Source organism: Cariama cristata, unplaced genomic scaffold, assembly GCF_000690535.1.
Source record: "Cariama cristata isolate BGI_N322 unplaced genomic scaffold, ASM69053v1 scaffold4576, whole genome shotgun sequence".
Classification (NCBI taxonomy): domain Eukaryota; kingdom Metazoa; phylum Chordata; class Aves; order Cariamiformes; family Cariamidae; genus Cariama; species Cariama cristata.
In genome coordinates, this window is record NW_009623729.1 from 17,682 (window position 1) to 37,168 (window position 19,487).

General features: G+C 36.9%; 1 protein-coding gene across 2 annotated transcripts in view; it reads right to left on the bottom strand.

Annotated features, from left to right (window-relative positions):
- The window catches only part of LYST (lysosomal trafficking regulator), a 69,256-nt gene that overhangs the window by 12,730 nt on the left and 37,039 nt on the right, over nucleotides 1-19,487 (bottom strand). Inside the window, exons 21-41 of one of the 2 annotated variants that reach the window (XM_009702869.1) lie at nucleotides 18,549-19,185; nucleotides 17,909-18,086; nucleotides 16,820-16,989; nucleotides 15,115-15,345; nucleotides 14,016-14,182; nucleotides 13,366-13,518; nucleotides 11,712-11,903; nucleotides 11,003-11,181; nucleotides 9,854-10,060; nucleotides 8,362-8,538; nucleotides 7,802-7,878; nucleotides 6,666-6,854; nucleotides 5,779-5,924; nucleotides 5,608-5,704; nucleotides 4,878-4,939; nucleotides 4,455-4,510; nucleotides 3,285-3,437; nucleotides 2,697-2,941; nucleotides 1,909-1,975; nucleotides 859-1,015; nucleotides 329-469 (exon numbers count right to left, since the gene is read on the bottom strand). In XM_009702869.1, the coding sequence (XP_009701171.1) occupies nucleotides 329-469; nucleotides 859-1,015; nucleotides 1,909-1,975; nucleotides 2,697-2,941; nucleotides 3,285-3,437; nucleotides 4,455-4,510; nucleotides 4,878-4,939; nucleotides 5,608-5,704; nucleotides 5,779-5,924; nucleotides 6,666-6,854; nucleotides 7,802-7,878; nucleotides 8,362-8,538; nucleotides 9,854-10,060; nucleotides 11,003-11,181; nucleotides 11,712-11,903; nucleotides 13,366-13,518; nucleotides 14,016-14,182; nucleotides 15,115-15,345; nucleotides 16,820-16,989; nucleotides 17,909-18,086; nucleotides 18,549-19,185 (3,681 nt within the window). Of the gene's footprint in view, nucleotides 1-328; nucleotides 470-858; nucleotides 1,016-1,908; nucleotides 1,976-2,696; nucleotides 2,942-3,284; nucleotides 3,438-4,454; nucleotides 4,511-4,877; nucleotides 4,940-5,607; nucleotides 5,705-5,778; nucleotides 5,925-6,665; nucleotides 6,855-7,801; nucleotides 7,879-8,361; nucleotides 8,539-9,853; nucleotides 10,061-11,002; nucleotides 11,182-11,711; nucleotides 11,904-13,365; nucleotides 13,519-14,015; nucleotides 14,183-15,114; nucleotides 15,346-16,819; nucleotides 16,990-17,908; nucleotides 18,101-18,544; nucleotides 19,186-19,487 lie in introns of both variants that reach the window. The other variant, XM_009702868.1, reaches the window with a different exon arrangement.

A 19,487-nucleotide genomic window follows, 5' to 3' on the forward strand; every position in this document is an offset into this window, starting at 1 on the left:
TATGAACCATTAAGCACAGTGATTGCTGACCAACAAAGCAGCACCATTAACGAGTCCCCCCCAAATACATTCAAGCTGTACATACTCATTCAAATGGAAAAATCAGACAATAAAAACTCTTTTGCACCTCTGGCATAATTATGAAAAAACCCTCCCTTAAGTCCTACATATGCTTCTTTAGCATATCCCACAAATTCGTGCGAGGCTTCTCCCATACATCTACTGCTTGCCATATTCAGTCAGGGGATATAAACGTTCTTAGTTTCAACCCACAGGCTCAACCGTATCACTGTTTTGGGTATATACTTCTGTTATCCTCTTAGTATACCTTCTCTGTTAACTAGAAAGTCGGGAAGGTAGAAAAATTCTGGGATAAGCTCCTTCACGTCAGTCATTGATTCATACGAAGAGAGTCGCCAGGTTGTATTGGTAGAGTGAAAAGTTCTGTCTGGGATGTCAAAACTTTGATCTGCAAAGAAATCCAAGCTGAGTTTGTCACATTGACAATGGACACAGTAACAGTTGCACATCTGCAACTTCAAGTACTTAACTACTAAATGTTGTCAGCTAATTAGAGAGAATTCTTCTATCTCAATTACTACGTGTTACACACGGACTGCAAGCCAAATATATGTCATCTTTTTATTCTACATACTCTAAGATATAAATATAAGTTGTACAGCTTTATGGTCTAGCTTGATTAATTCCAGAATGTGTGAAAGCATACCAGGTGTAATTTTACTGAACTCAGCTATTTGGAATTGATAAACTATGCTAAACAGAGTAACCTGTAGCATTCCTGGGTCACTGGGACAAGGCTCAGATGTGAAAGGCAAGTGGAAGCAAAAGTAACCTTACCTTGGTAGGCTAAAAACATTTTAGTAAAAGGTGGCAGCCTAACTAGGAAATGAAGCACAGTTCCACTGTTGGAATAGTGAGATCCGTAGTGATATGGTTGTACAGGGGGCATTGGATCATCCTCTCGTGCTCCTTTACGGTACTCTTCTTCCAAATACTAGAAAAGTAGCGGGGGGGGGAAATAAAATCACAAACCTCCTACTTAGACTGCATTCCAGTAACAAAAATCAGAGTTTGCCTAAGTTGTTTAGGAATAGAACTTAAAACTTTTAGAGAAGCATACATTTAAGTGATTTGGAATCAAATACACTTTAACTGTCTAAAGACATGTGATCACTCTTACAATCCAGTTAGGTATCAAAGTCTTAAGCCGATCTAAATGGCCAGTTTTCTGTTACTTATTACTTTTGCTTTTTTTATTTTCCCCTCTTCTCTAACACACCAGGGCCTTTGCACAGCCTTTTCAATACTAAATGGAAAAAGTATTTGCAAATAATACACTAGACCATAATGATACAGATATAAGTTTGAAGGTCTAGCTGTAGATGCCTTAATTCCCCAGCATGTTATTTCCTACAGCCTTAAAACATTCTAAAGAACAAAAATAAAGAACACTGTAATCATAGTAGGTCATGTTATAGTAACAGAGTACTTGAGGGAAAACAGCTTTTCTGCTATCAAGCAGAAAGAATAGCCACAAGTTCCACTGAAGTAATTTCAAATAAACAGCAATAAGTTATCTTCCTAATCTTTCGGGACCTTCAAATATATGTACGTTCATCTTTAAGAAGATACCATTGAGGAGCTTGAACTGGTATCACACAGAAAGACTAGATTGATTTATGATTACAGATACTGCAACAAACACAGGTTCCAAGGATATTATAAAACAATTCTCAGGAAACACAGCATACTGGAAATGAGAATTCCAGATGTAAAATACTGGATTTGTGGTTTCTTTCCTCCCACCAATATATGTTATAAAAAATAAAAGCCTCCGTGTCTTTTATACACAGGGCAAAGGCAAGAAGCAAAAGTTACCCGAATTACCTTATAAGTATCCACATAACGATCTTCTTTTTCTTTAGACTGCACAGCTATTGGTTTGACCAGGTTTCTGTAACAGAAGTAGTACTGATATCTTGTCATTTTTATAAAGATGTTAATTCACACCATTTTATAACGCACTAAGAATAACACCTTTAATATCATGAAAAGGACAAGCAAAACTTCATAGCACTTTACAAGAGTTCAGAAAATAAAAAGGCCACTTTTAGTGCTAAAAGCAAACCCAGATCCACAGGCTACCCCATAGCACAGTAACAGGCAAACAAATGCAAAGTGCCTTTGTCAAGTCAGAGGCATCATATAAAGGCAAAGACTTTGTGCACACAAATGTTACATCAGCTTAACAAATTTATTGGGTAGGACTATTCACACTAAAGATAATATGATTTTGTAACTGGCCAAATAATTCGCAATATTATTTCCTTTTCTATTTAATTTTCACTAATTGCCCTGGAAGTCTTTAATCACATGAATTTAAACATACAGCTTTTATTTAAATCTGTGGACTATCCATATCCTATTAAGACAGTATATAAGTCCAATTCATAGCATCCTTTGAACATATACACTTATAATACTAGGCATTTTATTTAAATACCTGAGGTGACACAGCCATTTATTGTAAAAAGCCCAAGTTATTATGGATGAGGCTTGTCCCTGAATAGTTCCATTCATGTATGTGTACAGTTTAGTACAATGAAGTTAAAAAGCTATACTGGATGATCAGTTCAAGTATTTGGAAATAACCGGTTCCAAACATTTCATATTACCTATATACCGATGGATCATTTAGGTCCAGCGTTTCATTGGTGTAGTCAGAAAGTATGAAGGGAAATACTGGATATTGCATGAGATCATTGAAGGAACGGCCCGCATGTTTGTTTAAATGAGTCAGATATTCAAAGTTAGTAATCTGTCCTGTGCACCACAGGTGCGTCAAAGCAGTAATGTTTCCATACTCCAAAAGGTTAGGCAAATTGTTAGTTAAGATGTTGTGGTACACATCATCACGGACCTAGAAGAAAATACCATAGATTTAATCACATAATTTAAAAAGCTTTGAACTACTAAGACTTAGTAAGTTTCTCTCATTTTACAAACTTACAGATATCTGCTGTAATGGAATAATGTTTGGTTTTACTAAGATTCTTTAATATCTTAATACATCAGAGATGTGGTTTTTATAACATGATTGTGTTTGTCTAGAAGTCTAGCTGAGCAAAGTTTTTTCAAAGGTATTAGGCAGAATTTAATTAGTCCATGCAACAGGTCTCCTTAAAAACTAATGCATGAATGTACATGTTACGAAGACACAGCAAAGTGCTTTAATATATTATTATGCATCAGTGCCACATTACCTTTGTATTATCAAAAGCCAACAGTAAAGTTCTGCCATTTGTTAGAAATATTTCCACAGCATTGTCTCTTAACTGCCACCAGCGCTTATGAACTTCCTTAATTTCCTCATAGGTCCAAGAAAATGATGCTGGTTCAGTTTCTCCATGAAAACTCTGCAGAATTTGCAATTGAAAAAGTTATTTTAAATAGATTTTCCAAACAAGAAACCCTTCAACGCGGCCAGTTTATAACCATACAGCATATCATAAGGCAAACTTTAATTTTTGCTGTGATGCTTTAAGACACTGTTGTGATTTATCTTCATACATGTCTCCCATCATCCACTCTCCTCAAGGCAGTGGGAGGACACGACGCATGCTCCTCAGCTGCTCCAGTTCCCTATCCAACACTAGCACGCAATGCCATATTTTCATGGGCTCTTAAGCTAAAATATTGGACAGCCAACCTGAGCAAGCAAAGCTTTGCTGTGAATCCCAATTCTGACAGTTCTGTGCAGGACAAAGCAGCAAAACAGCTGGTAACAAGCCACAGGAGCTGTGCGCTTAGCGGATGCAAGAAAAAGCTCTCTGAACATGGTTTAAAACTTTCTGCAGTATAACCCATATCTTGATTTTTATTTTTTTTAAATGTCTGCTGGATGTATAAACTTAAATAATATATCAGAGGCTTTGTATATCGGAAGGATTAGGTCAGTTCCAGTTTCCTCCATGAAACAGTCCTCTCTTGTATAGGATAAGAGAAGGAGCTAGAACATGCTATATAATGGAAAATTCAAGAAACAGATGCTGTAGAGTACAGCACAATTCATGCACTTGCAAGTTTCTGTACTTCCCAGTGCTCCAGCCTCCAGTAAGGTAAGTTCTCAGGTGCCAACCAAAGCAACCTCTGCACACTTACACCAATGAACTCGAAGCAAGGTACAGAAGCCTCCCCACATCACTCCCTCCTCATTCCCTCCCAGCCCCACATCTGTCCTGTTTTGTGTTATCACTACTGATTCCCCAGCCAGGAGCAACAGAAGCAACACTGAACCCAAACTGATCAATTGGGTTGGCCTGGGCCAGAGACCTCTAACTCTTGTACTCCAGCAATCTCAGTGGCAGCAGACAAAAGCTACTCACGGTCACAGTTTGGAAAAATTAAAGCAGACAATATGCTCTAATACTTACCAAATTTTCAATTGTGTCTGAAGCATTATCTTCAACAAAATACATGCCACATTTTCCTGCAGGAAAAAATAGTTGCAAAAAGGTACACGATATTACTATTTGCATAATGCATCTTAGTATTACATAAGCAGTGACCAGGAGTTAAGAATACTAAGAATAGTACCTGGGCACAACAGTACTTGACAGAAATAGAATTTATCATTCTACGTCTTTTAGCAAGTGGTCTGCAACTTTAAAACTTACCTACAGTCCAAAGAGCACTCATACAAACAGTAGGGAAGAAAGGCAAACGTGATCTATAAAGGGTATAATTCATAAGAAGTTGGGCAACAGCTCAATTGCTTTATATAAACGCACCTGATTTTTTTTTAATACAGCAGAATCTTATACAAAAAAGATATGAGGACTGAAAATTCTACTTACCTAGCAACAGTTCACCAGCAGTCTCTCTAGAAGGTGCTACGCTTATACATCTTCGATTAACTCTGAAATATTTCGAAGCGTATTATTACTTACGGATTTATCTACCTTTCGGCATGTACCTAAAACTAACAGCCTCAAAGGCTACAGTTGAAGACAGACTTTTCAACACCATGACTCTAATGGTTTGAATCCCACGAAGGGAAAGAATAGAGCCTCAACTTTCTAGACTCGCACATTAGTATATTTGTATTTATTTCTTTGTGTTCTCTGCAGTTATCGTAGGTAGTATTAGTGCCTGTAAATAGGTAGTAACTGACACAACTGCAGACTCGAGTAACACACTGGTAAAAGCAGAGAGGATGAAAACACAATTTGCTTCTGAACACTGATGGAAAGACCAGATCTAGTAGCACTGCCTATCTTAGGTATCTGAGTGACAAATAAAGAAATCCCATCAGGTTATCCCACAGAAGTCCCACCCCCATATCACACCAGATAGTATCTGGTTTTACTGATTTTTGAAGTCATGGAGATAGACTGTTTTAAGACTCAGAAAACATACATGTTGGTAGCTCTGCTCTTTTTGCTTATGAGTAGAGCAAAAAACCTACCATTTCTGACATTTGTCTTATCTCACTTGATTATGTTTTTGTGTTAGACAAAAAAAAGTGAGTAAAACAGCTTCATTGGAATAGGAGAAGGTGAGAAAGAGGTGTTACCCAAACCTTACCTTATATGTTCACTAGCAGCTTTGTCCTTTACAGTAGAAGAGTGAGAAGAATGTGTTTTGTCTTCAAACAGATAAGATAATGGAGTTTTTATCACACCTATAAAAAACCCACAAATAAGGCACCAGCAGTCATTACAATTCAGATGGACTCCTAGAAGATGTTGTAATTACCTTCCTGTTTCTGCCTGTCTGGGAGAAGGTACTTGTTTGGAATAGTTAGGTAACACCGCTGTAAGCGCCGCCGCTCTCTGTTTGGGCCTTCTGTTGGATCCAGTTGCCAAGAAGTTGGGTAATAGACTGGGTCATACCAGAGTGCTCTGAAAAAAAAAAACCACACACACAAATATGTTAGAGTTTGGCAGCAGAGACAGTTTATATGCTTATTCATTCTGCTTTTCTTCAAATAGTAGAAAGGCAGAAATTTCACAGTAGTACACTGGGCAATTATTTCTGAAGAAGTATCAAAAGACTGAATTCCGTAGTTTATTTTCATGAGTTATCCCACTGGCTAAGTACTTATGAGTTACTACTGCAAGACTGCTCTTGCAGTTCTAACTCTGATTAAAACAGCAATACAATGCATCCAATACTTTATTTTGAAAACTTAGCTGCTGCAGACATGACATAATACTAGTTCCGCAGTGGTAAAAATACCATTGTTTGTTTTCCTGTCAATACTTAACATCTTTCGCTCTATGCCAATTAGCAAGCACAGTACCTGGATGCTAATGTGAATAACATTACCCAAAAAATGTTTTGTTATTCTATCAGTGTAACGGAAGATATGAAAACTATGACATTCATCATTCTATTAGGCATAGCAAAATATATCTGACAGAAAATCTGTCTAAATGGCACAGAAACACTACTTGGCTACTCACTCTAAAAAACCAGGAGAATAAATTCAGTATTTTACAAGTCTTTAACGATCAGATGATTAGCAAAAGTAAGTAATTCTAATTTTAATACCATCTACATTTCCTGTGCCTCTAAGTAGAATGAGAAGCACATGTCAGGCATTGAGTCTCTCCTGCTTTTCCACTGAGATGAGAACTTACCGGTCATGAGTAAGCTGCTGAACAAGTTCTTGCCAATGTCTGCTGGCACTCAGCTCTGCCTTATACATCCCCCTGATGTGCTGGATTACTTTCTTCCTTTCCATTCCTTGCGACAGAGACACAGCTTGTGTGATGTCTCCAGCTATTTTAGAAATGTCTTTAGATTTTGTATCCAGACGTTGAAAGAGACTGAGGAAAAAAAAGAGTTGCGTTTTAAAATGTCAAACATGCTGAAAAGGGAAGGCAAGACAGCAAAACCCCTTCTAAGATACAATCAGTTGGGTAGTAGATATCCATAGTTCTTGTTACAGCAGATATAGAGCAACTTAGCCTACATAATTTTCACAAGACACATGAGTACCTTCTGTTTCTTAGCCTTCAAAAAACCTATTACTTGTGGCCAAAGCCAAGCCAAGCCAACCAGAAGATCAATGGCTATATATTATAGCATGCTTTACTAATTAATATATACTCATTACAATAAAAATCTGAAGTAAGAACAGCAATTTACCATTGCTCAAATCTCTTAAGTTAGTCAACACAGTAAAGTCTTATCACTTATCTAGGCAGACTTCACCAAGCTGATCTTTACAGCTACTACTGTTGCCTACATCGAAGCATGTTGCTTATGCATCTCAGACCTGATTTTTATGGCAAAGCCCAAAATGTAGATTAATGGAAAGAATCTCTTAATCTACCACAAACTACCAAAATTTACATTACGCCAAGTAGCAGCAGTCTACTGTGTAATACTATGCTGAATATGACATTTTATTCATTGAAGATCAGGGTTAGTTGCAGGGACATTTGTTTTACATGTACTTGCACAAACCACAGCTACAGGAGAGGTGACTGGACAGATACAACAGCTGTAAAACTAAGGGTGAAATGCCAAATGTGCAAAAAATGATTCAGTATTCTGAAATTCACAAGATGTCATTTATTATACAACCTATCAAAATGCATATACCTCCAACCAAGCTGGTTTTATAATGGTAAAATAAAAAACTGAAAGCTAGCAGTGCTGTTAATTTGAAAAAAACATCTGTAACAATCATATGGGCAGCTTTGCAATGGGGTATGCTGAATAGAGAACTCTTACAGAGTTCTTGCAGTCCCTTTAATGTGGCACTTACTTTTGTCGATTATTGGCCATTGTCTTCTCCCAAGCAGCTTTGTTTACACCTTCTTCTGCCTCATACTTCTTCTGATCCTGAATGGAAGTTTTAGACATTACTTTTCTTTTTTCAGATGGACAAAATAAGGAAGCAGAGGCTCAAGGACAGGCCAATTTAAAAACAGAAGAGTGACAAAACTGTTCAACTGATAGCTTCACAACATTTAAAACCATCAAGACTTCATTCCAGTTACTGCAGTTACTATATTTAGATATAACTTTTTTTTTCCAAGGAACCATAAAAAATATTTTTTCTTGACAATGAGAGATACTAGTATCTTATTATGAACTCTCACCTTTGCCTGGGTTAAGTAATATGCTTAACCAAGAAGCATTAACATGTGAGTTTGCTGTGAAGCGCTGAGTATGTGACAAATATCCAGAACCTAAAGAGAATCCCCAAAAGTATAAGCCACACACCAAGCAAAAACTGCTGTCTGCTGTAAAACTCTGACCCCATATAACAGACAATTGTCTGAAATACACCCAGTTTTTGAAGTAAAGTTTTCATTCACAAACCTCTTTCAAAGCTTTTATTAGATCTGGTTTTGGTCGTGGGCTCAGGGGAATGGATTTATAGCCACAACATTTCAAGGTATTCACAAAGTCTCCTGCTGCTCTTTGTTCTTCTTTGGTCATTTCATCACTGTGATTGTGCATTAACTCACATAAATAGAGCACTAGTTTAGGTCCATGCTAGAAGATGAAAAGAAGGGAAGAAGGGAAGACAGATGTATGGTCATTGCCATTTCCACAATACAAGGCTGAGCGGTTTTTCCCTCCAACTTTATTCCCTTTTCTAGTTAGCCTGGACTGATTTCTTCTACTAATTTGTCTGTGATTTAAAGAAAATGGCTGCTTTAGCGTTTGAAGACAAACTTTTATAAAACTAGAACATGCTGAATTTAATCTTCCACATGATAAAACTTCTCCCAGCATCTTGTGACTTTTCAAATGGCTTACAGGAAAGCTAAATTTCTTTTCCAAGTACTCAGCTCCCGCAGCCTTGTTTATACTTCAGGAAATAAGTGCCAGAGACTCCTATTTTTGCCTGCCAAGAAGGCTACACCTTCCATGATTAATCAAATTAGAGCTAACAGACAATGAAGTTAAGCAGACACAGGCCATAAATGCACCCAACATGACGCTCCCCCAAAGAAGTCATTGGTAGTATATCAGCTTACTGCTGAAAGCGTTCATTTAATTGAATAACGTATATGTGATCAGAAACACAAGTGTCATAGGTTCATCGAATAAGTACTTTCTCTCCTTAGTATACAATGACTCAAACTGTGGCACATCTTACATAATTCATTTCATTCTTGCAGTTCCTGAAGACCTCAAACAGCAACATTCCTACCCGATAACTGATCACAGTTGTAAGAAATGCTTTTCTGTTAAGCTTGCACTAACAGAGTATAAGCAAAAAAGCTTTTTTCCTGACAAACCCAGAAAAGCAGGGAGAAACTGTTCAGCTATTTGAGTTAAGAACATAGAATACACAATCCAACTTTAAGAATTAATGAAGGCTAAATGAGAACATATAGAGTACCGCTTTGATTGAGGACTGACTGCCTCTTAAAATCTAGTGGCAATCAGTTCCTGTAAGTTGCAGGAAGTTTGCAGTTAGAGTTCCAAGGCAAGGGTAATTCCTTCATTAATCTGCTTTTTCAGGGTGCTTTAACTTCTAGCATCCTGAGTAAAATTCATGTTAAAACTAGTACCACCTTTTGTTTCTGCACTACGCAGGAGATGCGATGTTTGATGTGCTACGGAGTCAACATACCCAGACATAATCCTGTCTTGCCTTTCACAAAACTCTCTATCCTCAGGATAATACAGCTATCGCAGAGGTACACACAGGTACTTTGTATGACATAACTGTGTCATTACACTAAACATTGCTAAAACAGCAGTGAACAACTTTAGCTGCATAGAGTTCTAAATAATTGTAAAGTTTAAATGAAAAATTGAATACAGGTTTTACACACTTCTCTCAAACACAACTTACTTGCAAAGTTGGGCTAAGACAGTCACGCATGATCTCTTGATGGTTTACTTCATGTACCATTTCCAAAGCCTGCTTTCTCTCTTGCAGTGGCCTTGCCGGAGACAAGTTGTGCACAAGAAGCCTCCCAAGTTGCGTACGGAACGTGTCCTTACAGGACAAGAGGATTCTCTTCCACTGCTGCTTTGGTGCATTCATTCTGCCGGTGCCCTAGGTAAGAGACAATTTATTTAATATTACAGGGTTAGGGCTTCCTTTTACCAAGTTTTTCACATTACAAAACAAACACAGTTAATATGATCAAAATGTAAGACAATAAAGATTTCTCTACCAAAATAAAGTGGTTTAGTTTACTGATTATTATTATGGATTAAAAGGTGTTCTACTAAAAATGAATGAAGGGTTTGTTCATGCTAATAAAATAAGTATCTTTTTCTCAACCTGACGATATTAGGAATACAACTCTTAGCTAAACTGGATATTCGGTTAGAGGAACTATACAAGTATAGTATGATGGAAAGATAACAAACCTAACCAACTCAATTCTCCAGAGCTAGAAAGAAAATTAGGTTGAGCTACTTTTTATAAAGATGACCTAAGAGAAATAAAGAGGCAGTAAGTTGAGTTTTCCAATAAAACCATTTCAAATTACCCAAGTAAAACCTGCTCACCTTGGAAAGGCTGACAAGGTAACACCTGTATGCTATAAGAGAAAAACACTTAGCCCTTTGGCAACAATTGAAAAGAGAAAGTTCGCCTTCCCAAGTCTAAAATCTATTATAGACACAAATTGCTCAAACTTTTCATCACCTGTGGATGCAGAATAGATCCTGTTTTACAGGCTCCAGGAAACTCAAACCTTGAAGTTTAAGAGACAAAGCAAATTTGTGGACTACACAGAAGTCTATCTAACCTTTGTGTGTTCAAGAAGTAGACTTATGCTAAATGCTAAGTCATAAATCAGAACAGATGTATTTATTATTTTACAACTGCAGAATAACTGGGAACCTGAACAGACATTTTAATGCCACAGCTGAATTGAGAGAAGTGGTAAGAAAAGCACTTATGGACAGAAGACTTTATGCATGAAAAGTTCCTAACAAAGGAACCTTATGAAATATGCTTTAATGTGGACAATATGTAATTACTTACAATGGATACTTTGATTCCTTCCACCAACATTTTGAACATTTCTTTAAGAAAAGGATTTGTTCTGCTAGGCAGTTCTTGCTGGCTTTCCTCTTCAGGAACTTCCAGCTGGGATGATGAAATTCTGCTTTGACTTGTGTTTTCTGTTATACCCAGCACATCAAGGCACTCTTCAGTAGATGCTTAAATTTTAAGAGGCATATATTGATCAGTACCATCTCAAGCAAGACTATCCTATGATCTTTTAGTTGGCATTAAATCAAATACTGCTTTTGCTACTATATTTACCATACTTACTCTTTCTCTTGCTTCTGTGGAATTTGAACTAGCCCACAAAGTCAAAGTCTTGCTAACAAATGTAGCAATTTCATAGATATATGCAAACTGATGCATTTTAAGAGAGCAGATGCTCCCTTTGGCAGAGTTAAATCTTCAGGTAATAATTCAGGCAGTTAACGCATGAATGGACTAATGTAGAATTAAAACAATTTGTTCAGTTCATTCAGATAAAAACTGTATCCAGATTGTCAGTTACATAATACTGAGACACAAATCACCGAGAGAATGATGTTTTATGGCTAAATCCATTAAACTCGCGTCAAGGGTATTACTTTCCTCCCAAACACTTCAACACTCCAAAAGCAAGAATCCATTTCTCATAAAGCACTACATTGGCTCTGTCAAAACAGAAATGAACAAAAAGAAATCCTACCTAAATAAATGAGCCTGTTAACAGCTAGAACAGTCAGCCTCTGTAACCTTTGTACAAACTCCGTCTCTGTGGCCTGGATAGGATTTTCTTGGCTCATTCTCCGCTGCATCATCATGTTGAATTCCTCACTTGCTAGTGAGCGCATTTTCATCAGCAGAGCATCAGACTGAGCAAGTGAAAACTTCCTGGAGCCTTTAAGGAGAGAAGCATTAATAGCATCCTACTAAAGTGCACAAAAAGTTAATCACTCACCAACTGCTTTCATCCAAAGAGTTCACATCATTTAAGGAAACAAAACATTTGCAATACATTAATACTCAAGGAAACATAAGTGCCATTTGGGTGTTTGTCTTTCTTTTAAAAGCTTTTAAAAAGCTTTCTTTTAAAAGCTTTTCCATTTGAAAATAAATATATAAAATTCAAGAAGTGATGCTATGAAATGAGTTGTCTCTGAAATGAGTTGTCTCAAGACCAGATTTATTGCATAATTTGCATATTTTTGTGTAAAGTAGATTTAAAAAAGTTATTTTATTCCTTTTTTACTGTATAGTTAGGATAAAGGATTAAAAATTAATGATACAGCAAAAAATTATTGCCTATCTGACAGTAGCTTTATCAGCATAAATAACAAGTCAGTTATATTAATAGCTTACAAACACATTTTGTGCCATACCCATTGCCACCAATTTTGGCAGAAGTACGATTTCTAACTTAAGAATAGTCCTTAAATTTTTCTTGAAATGAACTGATGGGTCTTACTGTACTTGCTTCTTTCAGAAATAACAGGGTTTTTTTATCTTTAGTGCCTTACCAGATTCACTAATACAAAAATATTTCCACTACATTTACTAGCTTGATGGAGAGGGGCCTCAAAAGCTGACTATATCAAGAGAAACATTCCCACAGTAAACAGAGAATAACAGATTTTTTAAAAAAAAACAACCAAAACAAACTACTCAAATACATATCAGGTTTTTAAATTATGTCTTCTACAAAGTCTTAAATGTAGCTTCATTTATATGAGAGATATACAAAATCAGTTTCCAGCCAGAAAACTCCAAAACCTTTACAGAATGATTCACAAGCTATCAAGTACAGAGAAAGTATTACCGCTAAAGCTAGAGCTGCACAAATGTTTTACAAGCACAACTACAGCGGAATCTAGTTGGGAATGTGAGATTCCTGTACATTTGGAGTGCTAGGTATTTACTTCAGGATGATCACTAGAAGTTGTGCAGCAATGCAATCCCCACATCATAGCTGTGTTAAAGTTAAAGCACTAACTTTATTTTGGCATTTCTGTACTATGAAGTTGGCTATTAAAACCACTATAAATTACTTTAAAAACATCTTTACTAAGCAACTTGTGAATTGAAGAGAATCCCAAGAGAAGGTAATATCTGGCTTTAGACACTGCAGTGAGAATAAGGTGACTGAGGTTTCATTTTCATACCCCACTCCCTCTCCTAATACAAAACACGCACAAGTTCAAAATGGGTACAGACTACACTACTCTATAAATATAGATTGATTTATAAAGCCAATCTACAGAAAAAACAAAGCAACAGGACTCATTCGTTGTATCACTGAAATTACAGTTGGAAAGTAACACATACAAGAGAAAGTCCAAGAATACTACACTTTTGGTACTCACCAGCAATGCCTTTACGCTTTTGAAACATTGCACGATGTGGTGCAGATGGTGATGGGACTGAGCCAGCCTGCTCCTGCGCATCTTGGTTTGCTGTAGTTTTTATTAATTCAATGGCTGCTTGAAGAACCCTTAACTGCAGAACAACTGCCATATCTACAGAGAGAGGCATACAAAGGACACACGACATTCTTTACACGTCTCCAAGAATTTATACCAGACGTTTGTAAAAAGTAAAAGAACACAAAATGTGTCTAGAGCTCTAAAACTCGATTCCATAGAAGTCACATAGAAAATCACCTCACTATTTCACAGATACAGACAGTACACACAAGTGAGTTCTCATGGAAAAGCTATTGAATTTGATTACTCCAAAATAAGCTAAATGAAACTGTATAGAACATTTCCATTTAAATACCCTTAATGAACTTTCACAGTCACTGTTTGTTCAGATTAGCAGTACACAATTCTTTACCACAAGGCAGGCTCCTGAGGAAAACTACTACTTTAAGAACCACTTAGAAGAGCAAGAAGATCCATCACCAGAAAACTCCCCCTTCTCCCTTGGCAGGAATATTAATTTAAACAAAAGTCAGTGGGGAAGGGATTTACTTCTCCAGTCCCGTGACCCCAAAATTAAGCAGATAACTTACTTTGCATCCTTGCATTTTTACTATTTTGAAGATGACCCAGCAGCACAATGAGGTCTTCAATAACACGAAAATATTGAGAACCTGAGGAGCTGCAGGCATGAATTGCAACTGCTACCAGCAGCTGTTGTATATCGCATGCAAGTAACTTGTAGTCATTCAAGGGAATGCTGCAAACAAAGTTGTAGTTACCAGAAACATGACAATTCTAGTAGATTGCAACCCATAACAAGACCCACTACTATTCCCCTTGCTACTTCCACCAACCATACCTCATACTATGTTGTACTTCTTATGAAAGTGTTACAGCTGAAGGCTAGGAAACAGTAATCAAAGCCACCTCTTTAGCGTTAACTGTGGCAAACTGGATGCAGGCAAATCTTTGAGATGTTCTAACATTAAGAGTGTAACAAGTTCTTATTGCAAAAGCAACAAGTATTAGTATCTGATTTCTAAGTTAAAGAACAGGTCTGAAATCCTGTATTTCTCAAAAAAAATCAGAGTAATACCTCATTTTGTAACCATGCTGAACTAAAGCTATAATGGGGTAAAAAGGAAATCTATATTTCTTCAGGATACCAACTAATTAAATAGATTAACAAATCCTCATCTCTCCTTTCTTCACTGTATAACCTTTCTTAAAGTATAGAATGTTTGCAATTAATGAAGTCATTTAAATTACTCAAAATCTCAAATATTAAGTCACAAGCAGCACAAACACTAACTTTTCCTTCAGTTTTGACATTGGCTATAGAACATTACCAGTAGAATGCTACCATCTCCTGGGCTTTTATCTTATTGTTCAGGTGAGTTTGATTAGGAAAAGCATCCAAAGTGCACACTGTGTGACAAACTTGCATTTTAAAGTGTCATTTCACTTCAAAGTTAAGGTATGGCAAGAACATTTTATATTCTGTTGTTTGAACTACATATCTAAACATTACTTTCACTCACAGGTATGAATGCTGAAAATCTCAAAACCAGTGTTATTTTGTACATGCTCTCTGATCATTTTAGAAAGTAGAACAAATACAATGCAGTAATTTTTACTAGACTTAAGGTTGTGCCTGGATTATTTTATAGCAACTGATACAATACTCACTTTGTTTCCAGTCCGTTGAGAGCAGCCAGCGTATTACACAACACATAGAGCAAACCATTATCAAGCAGTAGGTCTGCAACTTTTGAGCAGGAATTTATGATTTGCAGCAGGAGACAGAAGCAGTTATGCAGCAGAACATTATCATACAGAGAGTTCTCTATAAGACCCAGAACAGGAATGACACACCACTTTTGAAAAAGTCCAACATTCTTGACATCTTCCAGGTCAAATCTATTAACATAAATATAAGTGAGTGACATCCTGAAAATATGCAACTAGTATAGGCAACTGGAATACCAGTCTATGCTGGTATTTTGGCAAAGATATAGATGGCAATTTCCTATGTTTCATTGCAGTAACGATGCTTGTCTACTAATGTAAGTAAGAGCAAAATAAACACTTTAAAGAGCTACAAGGAAATGAAGTGCCTAAAAAGTGTATCTGAAGCTTCAGCTCACTACCAACTGTCTACAACATAGGTTTCATGAAAACAGAAGGGTTTTTTAATCAGCGTAGAAAAGTATGACGTATCATTTTTCAGTAATTAGTATTACAACTAGCACAGACAATATCAAGAAACCAGATATAGTTTGGTATCAATATAATAATACACTGACTGACAGCAGGTTTAATATCCTGTAACCATTACTGCTGAATCTTGATTAAGTCGGGCAACTTCTGGCTTATTGCGACTGTAGAGTTCAGAACAGTGCTTCAGACCTTGTATTACTTGTGCATTAAGAAACTGGATTACTACCCTAAGGTTATCAGCCCATCACATGACTATTATACACCGTCCTAAAAACCTGAGACATTAGAATTACCTTTCCAGCCCCATAATCAATGCTGAGGAAATAACAGTTCTCTGCTTTGGGGCTAGTTAAGCAGCCACGTTTAAGTCTTGCAGTTAAACAGGAATACTTTTGGGGGGCGGCGCGGGGCGTGAAGATCAGGCCAACAGGCAGAAGTAATTTGGCTACAAATCCTGCAGAGGCAGGAACTGAGAAGGAGTTTTTTGCAAGATTTTTGCACCGCTGACTACACTTAGACATGTGTTCTCCCTTGTACAATCATTAAGTAGTCAGACTAATTCTAAAAAATATCATTCACTTGGATAACTGTCTGCTCAAGGGTAATCTCCTTTCCTGTCAATATGAGGTGACTTTTTGGTTCGAGGAAATGGTGTAGCTGTGGGATTTTCCCTAAAGGAAACAGGGATCTAAACTCAGGGCCAAGCCAAGGAAGCAGCTGTGGCATCAAGCTTTTTCCTTAGTCACCTACCAAAATCCAGTAACAGAAGTCTAATGACTACTACTTAAAACTTCTAAGGATATAAATCAGAGTTCCACATAGGATCAGAAAGAATAGGAAGAGTTAAACTGATTGCGGGACATTTGAAGTGCAAAGGCCTCCAAGGCCCTCAGAAGGATTAAGAGTTTAGAAGATCCCAGCTAACAGCACCCACCAGATGAAGTTGCTTACAAATGGCTTAAGGGCCATAAGATAATCATAAGAAGCTTAATACATTTAAATGTTAAAGCTACAAGAAAACATTTCAAAACAGTTTTGAAGGAACTCTTTTTTATGATTGTTGACTACTAGGAAGAGAATAGGAATTAGAAAGCTATCACATCCTTGCCTCCAAAGTGCACCGCTTGTAGTTCAAATATCAAATTACAGGATGCAAAAGCAAAGCGTTACTTACTCTTCATCCAAGCCAACAGAGCGGCCAAAAAGCATTTCCAAAAAGCACTCTACAACTTCCTGGGTCCCCTGGTGAAGGTACAGCTGGTTGGCTAGCAAGGAGAAGCCACGATTCTTTAAGAATTTCTCCTTCTGCTCCCTCCTTGCTCTGTTGAAATATGCATCCAACAACTAAAAATAAATGCATAATTATGATGTCAGATTTAAATATTTAATATAACTTCTTTGAAAGTTAAGTTCTTGCCTGTGACTTGAACAGTTTTATAAAAGTTTTTAAAATTCCAGATTAAAAACATCAATTGTGCTATTGCAACTGCAATCTACACTGCTCTTGTTACAACTGACAAGTGACTTTATCCTTTTAATCTGAAAACTCTTAGGTTTTTAGTCAAGTTTGGGCGAGATGAAATCACACACAACAGTTACAGAATGCATACATAAAAACATTCAAACTTTTTATACTTATTAAATCCTGTACTTTGGTGTGTATACAAGTGCATGCAAGATTTTTTGGATCATTTCGTTAATAAAGCCATGTAGTCTTACTCTTCTTGAAATTAAAATACAAATCTACTCAGAAGTTTTTCATGTACATAATGTTATCATCCAGGAACATTGTCCTTGTCAATACTACAAAAATCTGAGAACATTTTGAAGCCTCAAGTCCATGTTCAGGCCACAAATGTGTGGATGACTCTGCAGAATAACTGCAAGTCAACCATGTTAGAAGTCAAAACTTTGTTTGCATCTTAATTTAACACAGTGCATCATGTGTTGAACGTTGAAGAGATGGTCACCAACTTTCTGTGTTGTTGCTTTCATTTACAGTAGTAATGCTGTCATATGCTCCTAAGGCCTCTGGCTTAGATCACAGACTATATTTACCTACTGAAAGATTCTGTGTTTGTGTTGTGAGGTTTTTTTGTTTGTTTTTTAAATCTGTGGGGGTGAAAACATATCTCAAAACTCAGAAGTAAACCTAGAAAACTAAAGAAAACAAAATTAAAAAAACATTAACAAAACTTCATGTTTCCAACATGTTAACTACACGAGTTCAAATTTTAGCTGAAAACATTTTATATAGGCCTACTTTAATGACTCCTTGTTGTATGAGAGGAGATGGGTGGTTCACAAGAACTATAAGATAATCAGGTTGGATAAGTTTGTCCATCACATCTTCTAGCATGATATCTGGTAGGATTAGGAGAACTCCACGCAAGAGGTCATATAATCCACAACAGATAAGCACAAGACAGTCTTCTGTACATCTGAAAATAGAGGACTATGTTTTACCACAGTTTACATCTACAACAGGAAACATTAGGAAAACACATAATTTTTAGCTACTCTTGGGGGGCAGGAGGAGGAAATCTGGCAAACATTTCTCCAATACTTCTATTACCACTATTTATTAACACTTATTTTTGGATGGTAGACAGCAAAAAGGGTTATCTGACCAGAACTGCTCAAGATCTTTTTTCTGAGTTAGCTCCCACTCCTACCGTAGATGGCAAAACTCCTGATTTTTAAAGTTCACTATGTAAATAAGACAAAAATTGAAACAATGCAATTCTACAGACTAAAAGCTTAATGAACTCGTTTATGACACCCACTGAAAATATTCCCTTAATTTTCAGGCTTCCAATTTTTGTAGAATAGTAATCAAGATCAAGAACTGTGAAATTAAAGCTCATACTGAGCTACTGCTAATTTATTATTTATCTGCTTGCCTGTCATCAGGGCTTTCAGATGGTTTTTGGGTATTCTCATTAGCTGAAGAAAAAGCAAGACTCTCCCAGTCTTCAGGAAGTACATTCTTGTCAGCAAAGCTTGGCCAGCGGGCAATGGCTGATGATCCTCCATGAACGGAAAATGCTAAGCCCAACCCTGCAAAATTACTCTGACTCTTCTGAAATGAAGGCAGTCCCTTCAGGTTGTCTGGACGATGTAATGATGGCTCAGCTGCAGCTCCACCACCACCTTCATTACATTTCAGGTCTGCATCTGCTTCTTTACTCTCAGATGCATTTTCAGATAACTCTTCTTTTGCAATATCTTCAAACGTTTCGACAGATGTTAACTCTGACTCACAAACTGTTTTTGCAGACTCACAACTGCTAAGAAAGAGCTCTTCCTGTACTCTCTTTACGGTTTCAGAACTTCCTACAAAACCAATTCTACCCTGGAGATCAATATAGTCACACTTCCCAACAGCGTGCAGGTCATCAACACTCCTTCCCACTCTTTCAGTTAGTTTTTTTCGATGAACTTGAGGTGAGGAAGTAGGAGATGCTGGTAAGCTTTTGCAAAGCCTTTTAGGTGCCTGAGACCTTATCTTCTGCTGTACACTAGCGTTGGAAGTGTTCCCTAGAGAAATAAGGATATCTTTAGCATTCCTTTTACATTAGAAACAGGCTTCTCCCCCTCAATGTTACACGCTACGTACATTTAACACAAGAATAACCCAAGCTAATTTTATGTGGCAAAACTGATTCAACACCTGGCATGGCTCAGATTTGACCGATCAAGTAGAAATAGTAAACTATTACACAGCCATACATTTAGCAAATAACAAATCTGAAAGATACATAAAAGGCAAAGTAATTTTTGCATCTATACTGTAGTTTCTGGATTTACATTATGATCCTCTCAACTAACCCTCAGCAGGA